Here is a 17211-nt window from a genome sequence, read left to right as displayed (position 1 = left end):
GAAAGTAAATAGTAACAGAAACTTTTCAGGCAGCTCTTATTGTTGAAACATTTTCTTTTACATATTCATCCACTTCTCTGCCTTTGTAAAAGGAACATAATCAAATACCTTCTGCTTCACGACACTGCTGTCTCCAGCCCATTTCTGAGGGACATTTCTCTGAAACCTAAGCATTTATCACTGGTGACAGAGATAAATGCTTAGGAACCCGGTGTAAATGAGGACTGATCCCAGAACATACTCCGGCAGGTTTTTTTTAATGAAAAAATATCCTTGCTTAGTTCAAGATATTTGTGTCCTTCTCTATCTAACTGGGGGGGGGGGGGGGGGGGTGTCTCATTAGTTTTGCTCCAATTTGAGTTTTGTTTTAATTAAAAGAGCAAATATCAAACTGATGATCCTTTAAAATATAACAATTTTTACTATTATAAACCACAAATTTTAGTGAGTACCCTTCAATCTAGGAAGTTGTTTTCAAGGAATCTATCCCAAGAAAATCATAAGAGATAGAGGCAAATAATGAACACAAATGAAAACCTCAAAGTAATCTAAATGCTCAATTATAGAATTACACAACTTTTAAAACAAGCAACAGAATATCAAACAGCCATTTTAAATGATGTAGAAATTTTAGGGGATTTGTCATTATTCAATGTTAAAACATGGGCTTCCCTGGTGGCACAGAGGTTAAGAATCCACCTGCCAATGCAAGGGACACGGGTTCCAGCCCTGGCCTGGGAAGGTCCCACATGCCGCGGAGCAACTAAGTCCGTGCGCCACAACTACTGAGCCTGCGCTCTAGAGCCCACAAGACACAACTACTGAAACCCACATGCCTAGAGCCCGTGCTCCGCAACAAGAGAAGCCACTGCAATGAGAAGCCCGCGCACCAGAACGAAGAGTAGCCCCCACTCGCCGCAACTAGAGAAAGCCACGCACAGCAAGAGAGAACCAAAGCAGCCAAAAGTAAATAAATAAAATAAATTTATTAAAAAGAAAACATTATGTATAAATATATATAATTAAAATATTTAGGAAAAAACCTGGAAAGAAATATATCACCATGTTAACAGTCATTTTACTTGGGTTTAGAAATTTAAAAAAAAGGACTTTCCTCCTTTTTTTTTTTGTAGTGTTCTCTTTTCTCCAATTTTTCTAACACTAAACATAACTTTGTAATTTTTTTAAAAGCCACTAATTAAATAAAGAAAAACGCTTTTTAAAAATTTAGGATCCTGAAACAGGATTCACAAATCATATAAAAGTCAATTTTACAGAGAAGAAAATTAAGACATAGAGTGTTAAGGGACTTGTCAGAGACCAAGACCTGGTCAAAAGAAACTAATTTGATGAGAAAACAGTGATAGTGAGACCATATAATACAACTTCACTACATGTTTTCCAACTAAAAACAAAATTTACCTATTAAAAAAAACTCTGAATGAGTCTAATAAACCAATAACAAAAAACTAATTCCATAATTAGCCATCACTCTGTTGCCTTAGAGAATTAATTTTCTTTGGCCAGGGAATGCGTCTTTTCTCAAATTTGTCCTGAGAGGCACAACAGCCTGTTGGTCAAGAGCACACACGCTGACATGGGCTACCTGAGGTGAGCTCTGTCACACCTGACTAGATGACCTTGGGCAAGTTTCTTCGTCTGTACGAGAAAGATAATAACCAGTCCTAACGGTGGAGTTCCTAAAGATTAAATGTGTTAATGCATGTGCAGCTCATAAAACTATATCCACTGTTCAATTAAGGGTCATCTATTTTTTGGTACAGATGAACCTATTTGCAGGGCAGGAATAGAGACATAGATGTAGAGAACAGACATGTGGACACAGCGGGGGGAAGAGGAGGGTGGGATGAATTGGGAGATTAGGATTGACATATATACCCTACCATGCGTAAAATAGATAGCAGGAACATGCTATAAAGCACAGGAAGCTCAGCTCGGTGCTCTGTGACGACCTAGATGGGTGGAATGGGGGGTGGAGGGGGAGGGAGGTCCAAGAGGGAAGGGGGTGTAGGTATACATATAGCTGATTCACTTCATCGCACAGCAAAAACACAACATTGTAAAGCAATTACACTCCAATTAAAGAAAAGGGTCATCTATTTTTATTAGCTATTATGTGTATCAGCAATACCTAAAACAATGTTTCATTTCACCTATCAACATCCCGTAAATAGTAATAAGGAAAAATACCTGCATTTCCTAACAGCTACTCAAAATTACATTCCTACCAAAGTTTTAAAATTATGAACAAATTATAAAACTATCTAGAGTGAACTGAGAAACAACTTTTCAGTATTTTAATGAAAGACCACCTATGTCATCTTTACACTAATTAATTCACTGGACTAAGCAATCCTTACCGTGATTGTTTCACACTATATTTATGTACTGTCACACTGCAAACTGCAATGGGCAGCAAATTAGGATTTCAGTTTATTTAGGGGATACAGATTTCCCCAAATCAATAAATTCCTTCAGCAGAAAGAAAACAGATCATCAGTATAAAATCAGTACACCTGGGACTTCCCTGGTGGCGCAGTGGTTAAGAATCCGCCTGCCAATGCAGGGGACACAGGTTCGATCCCTGGTCCGGGAAGATCCCACATGCCGCGGAGCAACTAAGCCGATGTGCCACAACTACTGAGCCTGCGCTCTAGAGCCCGCAAGTCACAACTACTGAAGCCTGTGCGCCTAGAGCCCATGCTCCGCAACAAGAGAAACCACTGCAATGAGATGCCCGCGCACCGCAACGAAGAGTAGCCCCCGCTCTCCGCAACTAGAGAAAGCCCGCACAGCAATAAAGACCCAACGCAGCCAAAAATAAATAAATAAAATAAAAGTTAAAAAAAAAGACTGCAAAAAAAATTAGAAATTTAAATAATGGATATTCAGCAACATTAAGGAATTTTACTTAGGTGCAATAACGGTATTGTGAATGTTTTTTAAAGTACTTAGTTTTTAGAGATGCATTCTGAAATACAGCATGATATAATGTCTGGAATTTGCTTCAATACAATACCGGAAGAGTAAGAATGGCCAATCATTTCAAAAACAAACAAACAAACAAGCAAACAAGCTCATAGAAAAAGAGATCAGATTTGTGGTCAAGGGGGAGACTGGATGAAGTCAAGTCAAGAGGTATAAATTTCCAGCTGTAAGATAATATCACTACTTGAGATGTAATGTACAACATGATAAATATAATGAACACGGCCGTATGTTATAGATGAAAGCTGTTCAGAGAGTAAATCCTGAGTTCTCTTCATAACAAAAAAATTTTTTTTCTATTTCTTTAATTTTGTACCCATCTGAGACGATGGATATTCACTAAACTTATTGTGAGAATCACTTCACGATGTAAGTCAGATCATTATGCTGTACACCTTAAACTTATACGGTGCCGTTATGTCAATTATAACTCAATAAAACTAGAAGAAAAAAGAAGAGTGGACATCATGAGTCAATAATTGTTTCAAATGAGGGAAGGGTACCTGGAAATTCATTACAATATTCAGTCTACATTTGTCTCTGAAATTCTCCAAAATGAAGGTTTTTCAAATTTTATAAACTATAAGTAATTTTTATAATAACAACTAAAAATGGTAAACAAACTGACCGACCCTAATGCCCAAGAGAGTAAGAGTTGAAAGAAACGATCTAAACCATTCAAAATATTTTATTGGACTATTCTTATCAATTAGAATGAAATCTCGGACAAACAATTTAAATGCCATGAGAGTTTTAGATTAAAAAAAAAGGGCAGGCTTCCCTGGTGGCGCAGTGGTTGAGAGTCCGCCTGCCGATGCAGGGGACATGGGTTCATGCCCTGGTCTGGGAAGATCCCACATGCCGCGGAGCGGCTGGGCCCGTGAGCCATGGCCGCTGAGCCTGCACGTCCAGAGCCTGTGCTCTGCAACAGGGGAGCCTACAACAGTGAGAGGCCCGCGTACCACCAAAAAAAAAAAAACAAAACTATTCAGTAAAAACGCAAAGTTACACATGTAACTTTTAAACAAAAAACTAAAATAATATTAAAAAGTCTCTCCCTTGGATTTTGAATAAATAAATATAAGAACAAACTCAAGAACTGAAGAATAACTATGCAAATTTACATTTAATGAAATAATTTTGAAAGAGTCATACATATGTACACACATATATATAATAAATCCATTTAACGCTGGATAAATTCTTTTATAAGTGATAATACAGAAAGAAGTCTCACCTTATTAAAGGTGAGATTAAATAGCAACATGTGGAAATTTTTTTTTTTTTTTTTTTTTGGCTGAGCAGCTTGCAGAATCTCAGTTCCCCAACCAGGGACTGAACTTGGGCCACGGCCATGAAAGCCTGGAATCCTAACCACTAGGCCCACCAAGGAACGCCCTGGAAATTTTTCTTTTTAATCTGGAAGTTTTCAAACTAAAATTAATTTTGATTGTATAAAGAAATCTAATGATAAAGTGAAGAATTTCACAATGTCTATATGTCAGACATAACATCTAAAACTTACTTTGTCTCATTTAACACTAAAAATAAAAATGTTTAGCACCATACCCTCTCACTGACAAAAATTTTATTCTCAAACCTCTAAGGCATTAAGGTAGTAAAAATAAATGGAACTCTTTTAGAATGTCTGTGTTAGGGGATAATAAGGCTATTATTTCAGGTTTTTTAAACAATTTGTTCACCTAAATCCAGGTAATAATAAGGTATATAAAACAGGGATCTATTTCACAGATTTCATGAGTAATTCACTTTTTTAGCTCATGAGAGCACCCAGGGACTACAATGTCTCAAGCACAAAGAAAACTATTTAATACGACTTTAATGTGGCCTGATAACAAACTTTCAATACCTGGCTGAGGAGCTGTATGCACTTTTGCTGAATGTGATGGTTCACCAGAGTCCAACTTCTCTTCCATATCTTGTGACTGGATTAACTCATTAGATTCTTCCCTCTCTGAGCTCTTTCCTTTCTTCTTCTCTTCACTCTTTACGCTCTCTTTGAGGTCATCACCGAGCGTTTTAAGGTCACACTGTATATCCAATTTATTTATTAATGCAAAGTCACTGGCAACGGCATCCTCCATGGTGGGCATGGTGGGCTCCATGGGCTCATCTATAAATCAAAACAGATCAAAGTCCATCAGCCAGGCCATTTGACACAATTAAAATACACACAGGAAGAAAAAGCCCCCTTTTATCCAATGTGGCAGAGACGACTGCGTGTCCACCAGATCCATTCTCCCATCTCCCAAGGTCAGGGCTGCGGTTAAGACTGTGGCACCCTGGCAAGGGAGCGTGTCAGTCCCTTCACAAGGTGTAATCAAGCTCTCGCCAATGGAACAGAACCAAACTGACATGTTCAATTTTGCCTCACTTGTTTTAAAGGAAATCTGTAACCCTGACCTTCCACCCTTTCCCCTCCCCACTGGCTCGATTAGTAAAAACCAGAGCAATCTTGAAAATCACATGTTGAAGGGAATCCCAGAATGGCGGGGGTGGGGGTGGGGAGGGGGGGAGCAGGGCTGCAGGCCGACCTGGAACACCCACACTGGACTGTTATGTGAGGAAAGAAACAGACTTCCATCATTTTGTAGTCACCGCATTTTGGTGTCTCTTTGTTACAGCTGTTTAGTCTCTTACCCTAATGAGTACATCACTCCTATGAACTGAGTGCAGACATAAATAATTCAGAAGCCTACAACAAGTCAAATAAAAAACCAAATGTAAAAGCTACATAAAAGACAGGCCATCCTCAATGTACTAATGGACAGCATCCTCAAAACTTATCTAAGTATTAATTTTTGAAACTCAGAACATGATTCCTGGCTGCTGAAAAAAACTGCATAATGACTAACCACGAAAATCTGTTTAACCTTTAAGGTTATACACTGACAACACTAAACAGAGTTACACCAGAATTCTGACGTTTCCAGTATGACCCAGAGCCTTCTGGCCTCTCTGCTGCCAAGTCGGCTCCAAGTTGTCCTGAATTCTGCTCTGTTAAGCACAGTGCACGAGGGCAAAGAACAAACCTGCTCTGCTGGCCACTGTATCTCCAGTGCTTAAAAGAGGGACTAGAACATCGCAGGCATTCAAAACATACTTGGGGAATGAAGTAGCAAGCTAAGACAGGGGTGGGAGGCTCCCAGAGTTAGGCCTTTCCTATGGCAGAAGTGAGAAAGAGCTCTAAGAATGGGTGGCATTCCCAATTCTTATGGTCATGTATTAGGTAGCGCCTATAGGAAAACATTAAAAAAAAAAAAAAAAAAGGCAGCAAAAACACTGAAAAAGCAAAGTATCTGTAACCCAAGTTAATTAAATGTTACTAATGATCTTTTAGGAAATCCACTCACAATTCAGAATTCATCTGAAAATAAGCGACAACTTCAGGCAATATAATTTACTAAAAACCTTACTCAAACATGGAAACTGAGCTTCACTCAGCATTGTGATTACGCAATCTTGTGTGAGTTGCAGATAAGCATCTATTTCTCCAGAGACAGTATCACTTTCTACTTACTTCATAAGGTATTATTAGGATCAAATAAAATTAAGAGTTCTCGAAGAATTGTGAAAACTAAAATTTAAATAAACTCCAGGAAATCACATCTTTAAAATGGTCCTTTCTTCTTCCCAAGCTAGACTTTCCCTGGCATATATTCCCCATATCCTTGATTTGGGGGCCAGTGGTAACAGTAACAGCAGTGCTAAGAGCAGTCATCATCATCAGAGTAACAGTAGTACCTGATTGTATTGGACCTCCTTCCCCTATCTAAGAAATGACTGAAAGTGAGAACCTTGGAAAGAAACATCTATTTGAGGTAAACAGTTTTTAGACCCCCATCTCATCTTACCCTCACAATTTCCTTTTGAAATTTCCCCTTTAGCCAGAAATTTCAACATTTTTTTCAAAACCTTCTTGTGAGATTTTGATGGCTGAAACTGTAAAGGTCGGCACCTAGGAAAGCAAAATAAATATTTAAAAAGTGAACTCAAACTGTGAAGAAATAAAATCAGTGCTGAATAATAGGACAGGGTTTAATGTAGCCTCTAATCCCACCCCAAATCTCACAAAAATACAGTTAAAGGATTATTAAAAAAAAGAAAAAGACATAAACCACTAGGAAAAAAAATAATGGGAGAAATGTTGGAAGCTAGAAAGCAGATGTACAAGTGATAACTGACTTAGCAGACCAAAGAAAAGTTGAATCCTAAGCCAAAAGTGGGAAAAGCCAAAAAAATATCCAATTTTCTCTACGTTACCCCTAAAAGTCTCAGGGATTGGCCATACCTGACACCCTGGGAGATGAGAGTGAAAATAGGAAGGTCCCTTGAAAGTCTGTTTTGGAAGCGATTTATATATCTGATACTCTCCCCCACTCTGCACATATGACTCTCTACACAACCCAGCAGAAAACTGCAAACTTTTCAGAAAAGGGGAAAATAAGGCCTCTTACTTGAGGGATACAGGCACAGCTGAAAGGAATGTAAGTGTACTGCAAACAGCAAGCGTAAACGGAAGTATACATGCTGAATGTTGAGACCTCCAAGACCCACTTCTCCAGCCCAGCCCCAGAACATCAGTAGATGATACTTTCTTTCCAGAATGTGATCAGAACTAAAAATACTGACCTCAGAGATTCTCCCAAAGAACAGGCTAGCCAGATCACCCTACTTAAAGCCCACAGTAAACGAGACCCACCAGGGTACATAAAATTTCCAGTGGAACACTGGAAGGTTGGAATCACCAGACACTTGAGGAGGGCCTCTAAAACAAAGATAGGTGCCAAAAACCTGGAGAAAGTAACTTGGAGGATAGAGACATACAGTATACAAGAAGAAGGGAATCTCAAAAAATTTAAGAGTCCAAGAACAAAAATCCCTCTTAGAAGTAAAAATATAATAATAAGATATAATGAGAAGAAATTAAAAGTTAAATAGAAGACAGAAGACTTGGAAAATAAAGGTGAGGAAATCTCCCAAAAGACATGGAAAACCGAAGAGAAAAAAAAAATTAGAGTACCAGTCTAAAAGTTCCAATGTCTGAATAAAGACATTAGAGAAGAGAAAGAAGTTAATGGAAAGGAGAGGATCAATAAAATACAAGAAAATTTCCCTGAACTGAAGGACATGATGGGAGGAGCCCCTAGATAAGAAGGGTCCCTGAAGTCCATATGCAATGAATGAAAACAGACTCACAGCCAAACTTACTATGAAACATCAGAACTTTGAAGACAAAAAAACTTCCCAAGAGAAAGAACATGTTTTGGACAAAGGAACAAGAGTCAGAATGTCACTGGACTGCTCAACCGCAGTAAGACAACAATGGAGCAAAGCTGTCAAAATTCTAAAGGAAAATTATTTTCAATCTACACTTCTGTTCCTAGCTAAACCGTAAGTTAAGTTTGAGTAGTCAGTGAAAACATTTTCAGACAAAGTCTCAAAAAACTTACCTCTTATGCACTTTTTCTCAAGAAGCTATTAGAAGATGTGCTTCACTAAAATGAAGGAATAATACATACAAGAAAGAGGGTAGAAGAGATAAGATCCAAATCAAGACCCAAAGAGAATCCTCAAGATGACAGTAAAAAAGGGATCCTAGGATGACAGTGATGCATCAGGCACAGAGGCAACCTGTCCAGATCACAGCAGGTCAGAAGATTCCACAAGACATTTTCATCAAGAAGATAAAAATGATAGCGTACCTGAAGCATCTAAACATACCAAGAGGAAATTTACACCTCTCAGGGAGCATTTTTAGATAAACTGGTAATAGGAACCTAGAAGACTACGCAAACAAAAATGACAATAATCAACACCAGGAAAGTAAAAACTTGTGCAGGGAAAGAGAAAGAAAGTAATCATGGACTACTACAGGGCTGAGCTGCGAAGCTTACTTACACAGCCATAATGAGGTGACTACATCTATCCAAAACGATAATATTTCTAATTTGGGAAGTCTGGGATGAGGACAAACAGGAGCTTGAATGTGACAGGGGAAGAGGGCTGAAATAAAGTTAAATCCTTATCTTTCAAAGAGAGAAGCCCAGAGATAATGAAGAAAACCAATTTTTTAAAAATCAAGTATTATAATTATATAAGCATGTCACTTAAAGATAGAGATGAAAACCCAGAAGAATCAGTTAAATGATCTGAAAGTGACTGAACTGGGAAAACAGAACATGAGACAGGCGGGAGGGTTTCAGAGGACTGCTTTTTGCAGAATAAGCTTTACAGAACTGTTTGATTCTTTAAATTCTTAGCATATACAACACTGATAAAAATTTTTTAAAAAAATCCATAGACAGGGAAGTTCGTCCTCATTTTTACTCACATACTGGACAGGTCCTAGCAGCTGCCTAACAAGAAGCTAAGTTGTAGGCTAGACCACCTTGCCTTTACATAAGGCCTCACTGCAACTACTGCAGTAAACAAAGTAAAATAACCAGAAGAGTATGCAAAATGACTCCAAGAGATCAACATATAAAACAAAGTTGTATAAAGAATAACGATCAGGGACTTCCCTGGTGGTCCAGCGGTTAAGACTCTGTGCTCCCAATGCAGGGAGCCTGGGTTCGATCCCTGGTCAGGAAACTAGATCCCATATGCCGCAACTAAAGATCCAGCCAGTACTCAGCAACTAAGACCCGGCACAGCCAAACAAATAAATAAATATGTAAAAATAAAATAAAATAAAATAAAGCTTCCACTCTTGTGTATATTGTTTAAAAAAAAGCATAACAATTCAGAAAATGTTTGATTCCGTGTAAAATTGGTAAATAAGTCACGTTTTATACTTACTTTCTCTTGCAATGTTAACTGAATCCCTTTTCATAAAGGCAACATACCTGGAATGGTGCTCTGTATGAGACAGGCACCCAGTAAATTATAAATGCTTTTATCTTTTTCTTTAACCCACTGAAATTGGCATTTGCTGAATAGAGATCCTCAGGGTTCAGGCCAATCAATTTCAGACTTACTTCAACAAAATCCCAGCCATAATCCAGTAATAAATTGTTACCAGAAGGAAAATGACTTGTCTTTGAAGATGTCACCACTTCATAAACACTAAGCTGAAAAAGCTACTCTGTCGTTTTATACTAAATGAGATGCTGTCAGCAAACCAGACATCCATCTTTTCTCCTTATTGTACCAGTCCTTTGACCAATTATGTAAGAGAAAGGATTCTTAACCAGGAAGCAGTGAATTATTCAAAGTCAGTGATCACCCTAAAACTAATATGTTAGATGTTACATTATTTTTGTCTATACAGCTCCTTGTCTTGTTTTGTTTTGCTGCAGAGAGGATCTGCAACCATCAAATTCTCAAAACAGTCTACAACCCCAAAACAAGTTAAGAGTAATTAAGGAAAAAAAAAAAAAAGAGTAATTAAGGGAGACAGCTGTGGGGACATGCCAAGCATGATGGACACAACTGTGTTTGTGTTTTTATCTAGAGTGTACATACACATTGAAACTGCAGACATATGCCTCACAATGTTAACATACCTTTCCTACTTTCTACCAGAAGAAGGGGAAGAGGGAGGGGAAGAGGAGGACCTTCATAATCAGAGAAGGGAAAAATCCTCCCATGTTAGGGCAGAGTAAGGGGGGCACAGGGGAAACACAAAACATTAAGAAAAATCAAGCAAACACTCTGTAGGAAAACAGACTTTTAGTTCAAGTTTTCCAGTGAAGAAAACTAGACTCTGAATAGACGCAGATAAGTGTCAGCCCTCCTCCCCCTTATAGAGGATCCTGTGGCATTACCTGAATGAAACAACTGTTGTCAACACACCAGAGAACTGCAAAGCCATAAGCTAAACTGATAAAAATTTGATATCTAAAATTAATTTAAGTATTTGCCAATATTCTCCCAATATTTCACGTATTATTGACTAGACTGCTAAATAGTGTATTTTTTATACCATATTTATATCTAAACCAAACAGTATTATTAAAAGCTATTGATCGGCACAGGAATATAGTATGAGTATGTAGAAAAAAATCTGTTTGCTTTTCTTTATGAAGAATGTTTACCTAGACAGAAACAGGCACTTCAAAAAGCAAGAGTCTACTAAAAAATTATACACAATCTTCATATTAATAGAATATATTATATTAATCAAAATTCTTACCTTATTGTGTACTGAGGACAACATGTTTGATTCATGACAGGTTTGTACACATATTTCCCACTTCTAAAATTATAAAACAGTTTTGTTAAGTTTGTACACATTTCTCATATGTAGCAAAGTCGATTAGTACAAGAGTACAAAATTAATTAGGGTAAAAATCTAATCAACAGTGTAAAAACATTTAGGTTTAGTTACTTTTCATAAGCTAAATGATCTTGCAACGTGGGTATACCAAGGACCAGAGTCCAGGTTTTTCTTTTCTGAACGTTTACATATGTATTCCATGGTTAATCACCTCAATTACCCTCTCACCTGCATCTGCAGTCCCTTCCATGCCTCGATCTACTACCCACCCTCAATAGCAAAAGGGCAGTCAGAGAAAACTGCCCAGGATGCTGTGGGACTGATGTGTGCTGCTGCCTATGACATCCATACTTGGGGGTTCCATGGGCACCAGCACGATGAACCCCCAAACCAATCTAATCCTTTCCATGCCTTCTGGATCTCAGTTAATGCAGAGTCATACATTTACGAGCTGAATTTTGTCCAGATTTAAATGTGCCCTAATCCAATCTGACTGGTATCCTTATCAGAAAAGGAAATTGTACACAAAAAGGAACAATAAACAAAACACTAGGGATGCACACACAAAGAGAAAGGACCTTGTGAGGACACAAGAAGGCAGCCAGGTGCAAACCAAGGAGAGAGGCCTCAGGAAAAACCAAAGCTGCAGAGAGCTGGATTTCGGACTTCCGACCTCCAGAACTGTGAGGAAATAAATTTCTCTTGCTCAAGCTGCCCTATCTGTGGTATTTTGTCAAGGCAGCCCTAGCAAACACACATGAATTCAGGTCCCGAGCCGAAAACCTGCGAGTCCTCCTAGACTCTTCCGTCTAATGCACCTCCATATCCTGCCAGCAAGCGCTCTACTTCCAAGATGCCTCAAAAATGTGTCTTATGATCCATCCGATCCATCTCCTGATACACAGTCACTGCTACTGACCATGACAGCGGTCCTCACCACCTCACACATGGACACCGCAATAACCTCTGGAACTAATGGTCCTGCCTTCAGAATCACCCGCTCAGACACCTCTCTATCTGAATGATCACTTCCAAATCACAAATTCCATCCCTTTTCTCTCTGACATAAAAGCCTTCAATAGCTCCCCTGTACCGTTAGAAAAACCCCACAAAACCTCCTTACCATGGCACACGAAGTGTTTCAACATCTGGCCTATATCTGTCCTCATTTTGGGCCCCATTATTACGTTTAAGGAAAGCTGTGAAGTTTCATTTACTGTGCTCAATCCCATGACTTCTGGGGAGTATTGGCACAGGGCACCTAACACTGCTCATACTTACGTAAGGAACCTTACCTAATAGCTATTCTAGAATCATCTACATAAACAGAGCTGCCCAAAAACCTCAGCTATCAAAGGCAACGTGTGGACTTAAGGGAATCCCGATTCAAATAAACCAACTATAAAAAAGAATTTTTTGAGACGAGCAGAAAATCTAATCAAAACTAGGTAACTGGTGACGTCAAATAATTATTATTAAATTTGGAAAGTATGGTAATGATATTGTGGAGATGGTAAGAAAGAAAATCCTTCTTAGAAACACATACTTAATATAGGTATAATGACATGATATCTGCAATTTGGTTTAAATAATCTTGTGGGAGGAGGGGAAGGGGGGAGTATCTTATTCTGCTTGAGCTGCTATAACAAAATGCCATAGAGGGGACTTCCCTGGTGGCACAGTGGTTAAGAATCCACCTGCCAAGGAAAGGGACACGGGTTCGAGCCCCGGTCTGGGAAGATTCCACATGCTGCGGAGCAACTAAGCCCGTGCGCCACAACTACTGAAGCCCGCGCACCTAGAGCCCATGCTCCGCGACAAGAGAAGCCATGGCAAGGAGAAGCCCGCGCACTGCAACGAAGACTAGACCCCGCTCACCCCAACTAGAGAAAGCCTGCGTGCAGCAATGAAGACCCAACACAGCCATGAATGAATGAACGAAAGAATGAATAAATAAATAAATAATTTTTTTTTTTAAAAAAAAGAAGTATCTTTGTATTAAGGACCTTTACCTTCGCCATCCTCGGTCTATGAGATCCTGATAATCCTGTACAGTCATGGAATGTGCCCACATGCCTGAAAAATAAGTGCCATGTTAATTACAGCAGGTGGAACTTTTTACTTTTTTAAATCCAAAGCATTATCTTTAAAATATGAAAACTGAAGCAAAAAAAAAAAATCCAGCTCATATTGGAGAAATGAAAGTCTGCACATACTTCATACTTGTTAGCTTGACACAATACACAACACAAACGAAATACATGATGTATTTATCTTAAGTTTAAAAATCAAGCACACAAAGTGATCACATGCAATTCAGGATTAGTCAACAGTCTCTATGACATCATAGATTTAGGTCCTCACTGCAATCAAATTACATCACACCTTTAAGTCATAATAATATCCCCAATAATTTAATAACCTGGTCTCTTTAGAAGAATTAGAAAGCAAATGTTTTCTTGTGCATATAAATTCTCCTGATTTTTATTTGTTTACACCATAGTCTTACACACTGAACAAAAGTATACGTACAGCAATGTTCCTTTTAAGTATAAAAACTGAAAGCAATCCAAATGCCTAGGAACAGAAACTTGATTACAGGGACTATGATGTTATCAATATGATGAAATAATTATGCAACCATGAAAACAATGAAGACTATGAAAAAACACTGAATTAATGGTAAAGAAAAGTGAATTTTATTCTTGTAAACAGTAAACTGCACCAGCAGTATGTAAAGATAAAGATAGGCTTGATAGAGCAGGGCGTCATGAGAAAAGCACAGGCATGTGTACAACAGAAATGTCCAGAAGCCTGGTGGAGACCCATTAACACCCAGTTACTCCATGAGGTTCAATTTCCTCATCTGTAAAATAGGAATAGTAAAACCTACCTACCCAATAGGTGGGGTGCCCTAGAGTAGAGATTATTATTAAAATCGAGATGACAGAAATTTACAGTTATCTAAGTGAAAAGGTTGAAAGTAGGTTTTTTCCACAGAACTTAGAGAACGCCTATATTAATCGATTTTCTCTTACTAAAATTACTAGAAAATAATTAAGGACCTAATATTATTTTAGACATGTTTAATATAAAGTATCTGTTACATATATATTATAATCACAATACTAAGATTCTGAAAGAGAGAAGGGAAAAATCTCTAATACCCTAAGGCAACCACTGTCATCATTTGGGTTTTTCTCCTCCCAGAGCTGTAACCGTGTCACATATGTTATTTGCATCCTGCTTATGTTCTCCGTTTAACCCAAGACTCTGTTTTTTCACGTTTACTCATCTTCATCACCGTCACTAATGACTGCGTTATACTACACTCTACCCCCGCTCACCCACAAGATGCACCTAATAAACACTTTTAATTAGCGAGTAAACGGACACACCATAATCGCCCAAATCATTCCCCTACGGTAGGACATACATTTTTTTTAATACGGAAACCACCCCAATTTACATCTTCATAGACATCCCATTTTCCACAATGCTAGATTATTCTTTAAAATAAGTGTCTACTTTTGCCAAAACACGACACGGCAGGAAATAAACATGATGTTCTGTTTACAAACAAGAAATCTTCCGAAAGAAAACTGAATCATGGGGGGTAAGGGTACTGTAGGCTGGCTTTGTCGTCGTCATCGAGGTGGGTGGAGAAATGACAGGGCACCCAAACACCTGGTAAAATTTTCAAGCACCTTGGTACCAAGAGGGCCCCTCGCCAGCAGCGACTACGGTCACTAGTTTCTTCTATATTCTTCCAGAGACATTTTATCCACGGATGCCCGCGCACGTGTGTTTTCCACACACACAGTTTTCTACACCAATAGCACCACCCGACACTCACTGTCCTGCACCCCGCGTTTTGCCCTGTCCCTCGGAGACACCCTCACAGCAGCATCAGCACTTACAGGTCAGCCCCCGTAACCGACCACGCCACAGCGCTCCCCAGCAGGCGTGCCACCAGGTACTTAACCGTCTCCTACTGATGATGGACACCTATTTCCACACTTGGCTACTGCGAGACAATAATTATTTCTCACGTCCGAGCACCTGTGCGAAGAATGAGCATCTAGAAGGTTCCCTGCTCAATCAAAGGTGAGGTCCGTTTTTAATTCCGAAAGCCACTGCACTCAGGGGGAGCCGCGTTCCGCACTCGCTCCACGAGACAGCAGCTGGGCAGGGGCTGGGCGCGTCCCTCCAGCCAGTCGGCCCGGGGCGCCGCGACCCCCGAGGACGCCGAGCCCCGAGGCCGCGGCGACCTTCCCCGCCCGCCAGCCCGGCCCGCTTACCATTGGAGCGACTGCCCGACTCGTTCTTACAATAGCCGCAGCGGTAGAAATCCTCGCCCTCGAAATATTCCACGATGCTGGGCGAAAGCGCGGCCCAGGAAGCCATGGCCCCGACCCTCCAAACGCTACGCGGCCCAGCCCAAAGCCGCCGCCACCCCACAATGCACCGCGCCGCCCGGGCGCCCACAGCCCGGCCCTCGCCCGAGCCCCTCGGCGCTGACGCCGCCCGCGCCATCTTAACCTAGGGCAGCAGCCTTCCGCTATTTCCGCTCCTTCTCCGAGAAGGACCGCCATCTTCGGTGAGGATGAGACCAAGAGACAAAACGTGAAGGACAACGGTCTGGGAAGAAACGAGTGGGAAAGGAAAGCGGGAGTTGGGGAGCAGGGCCTGGGTGTTCCCTCGCGAGGGCCCGGACGCGGCGGGCGGTGCGGCGATTTGGACGTAAGGCGTCCGCACCAGCTCCATCGACCGGACCACTCACCGCAGGACGCTTTGCCCTCCTCGGAGTCGCAGTAGCCGCAGTAGTAGCCGACCTTGAGTCCCTTGTACTCCACCAACGAGGCCATGGCTGCCGCCAGGTCCACGCAGGCCGACCACGCCTCTCGGCGCCCCGGGGCCGACCTCTGCGGAGCGCTGGGGTCCGCGGCGGGGAGGAGTGGAGAGCGAGGCCCGGCGCGGTGCGTCGCAGCGCCGGGGGGCCCGGTCGGTATTGGGTCCGGGGGCCTCCCAGGATTAGTGGATCGTAGTCGTGCGCTCTGGTGCCGAGTTCGAGCCAACCCGTTGCGTTACTTCATCGCCAGTCCTTCCCACAACTGCGCGTTGATAGCCCTAATTTACAGATAAGGAGACTGAGGCACAGAGCTTGTGATCACCCTCTTTTTAGATCCTGCAGGTCTCAGTTCCAAAGTTACCATTTCAGGCCGTCCTAGCCAATTCTAGCTTCTTCCAAACCAGCAAGCACTCACTTAAATGTCCCGTAGGTTCGAGTACACATGCATTCTGTGGATGGCAGGGTAAGTGAATTGAACACTTCACTCTTTTAAAGGAAACAAGTGTCAGAGCCAGTTGCTGCCTTGTTCCTAGTGCCACCATATCTTACGACTTCTTTTTTTGAAATTTATTTTTTTATACAGCAGTTTCTTATTAATTATACGTTTTATACATATTTGTGTATACATGTCCATCCCAATCTCCCAATTCATCCCACCGTCACCCCAACCCCCGCGACTTTCCTAACTTTTAAAAAGAAGCTAGAGGGCTTCCCTGGTGGCGCAGTGGTTGAGAGTCCGCCTGCCGATGCAGGGGACACGGGTTCGTGCCCCGGTCTGGGAGGATCGCACATGCCGCGGAGCGGCTGGGCTCGTGAGCCATGGCCGCTGAGCCTGCGGGTCCGGAGCCTGTGCTCCGCAACGGGAGAGGCCACCACAACAGTGAGAGGCCCGCGTACCGCAAAAAAAAAAAGAAGCTAGAAATAAGATTTTTTTTTCGTACAGTTTTGAAATGTTACTTCAAAAGAATTTTTTTTTTTTTTTTTTTTTTTTGCGGTATGCGGGCCTCTCCCTGCTGTGGCCTCTCCCGTTGTGGAGCACAGGCTCCGGACGCGCAGGCTCAGCAGCCATGGCTCACGGGCCCAGCCGCTCCGCGGCACGTGGGATCTT

At 41.1% G+C, this 17211-nt stretch overlaps 1 protein-coding gene across 11 annotated transcripts in view; it reads right to left on the bottom strand.

The window, feature by feature from the left end:
* ATE1 (arginyltransferase 1) overlaps positions 1–16497 on the bottom strand; it is a 202492-nt gene extending 185995 nt beyond the window's left edge. For 8 of the 11 annotated variants that reach the window (XR_013824195.1, XM_079899343.1, XM_079899346.1 and 5 more), the window contains exons 1-5: positions 15553–16010; positions 13264–13327; positions 11168–11230; positions 6885–6988; positions 4880–5143 (exon numbers count right to left, since the gene is read on the bottom strand). Coding sequence is in view for 10 of the 11 variants with exons in the window: in XM_079899343.1 (XP_079755469.1) it covers positions 4880–5143; positions 6885–6988; positions 11168–11230; positions 13264–13327; positions 15553–15787 (730 nt within the window). In the remaining variant the exon portion in view is untranslated. Of the gene's footprint in view, positions 1–4879; positions 5144–6884; positions 6989–11167; positions 11231–13263; positions 13328–15552; positions 16011–16034 lie in introns of those variants that run through there. The other 3 variants (XM_079899350.1, XM_079899345.1, XM_079899344.1) reach the window with 3 other exon arrangements.
* Between the last annotated feature and the right edge of the window lie 714 nt (positions 16498–17211).

Source organism: Stenella coeruleoalba (genome assembly GCF_951394435.1).
Source record: "Stenella coeruleoalba genome assembly, chromosome: 16".
Classification (NCBI taxonomy): Eukaryota; Metazoa; Chordata; class Mammalia; order Artiodactyla; family Delphinidae; genus Stenella; species Stenella coeruleoalba.
The sequence above is the reverse complement of the archived record's forward strand: the minus strand, read 5'-3'. Positions and strand labels throughout refer to the sequence as shown.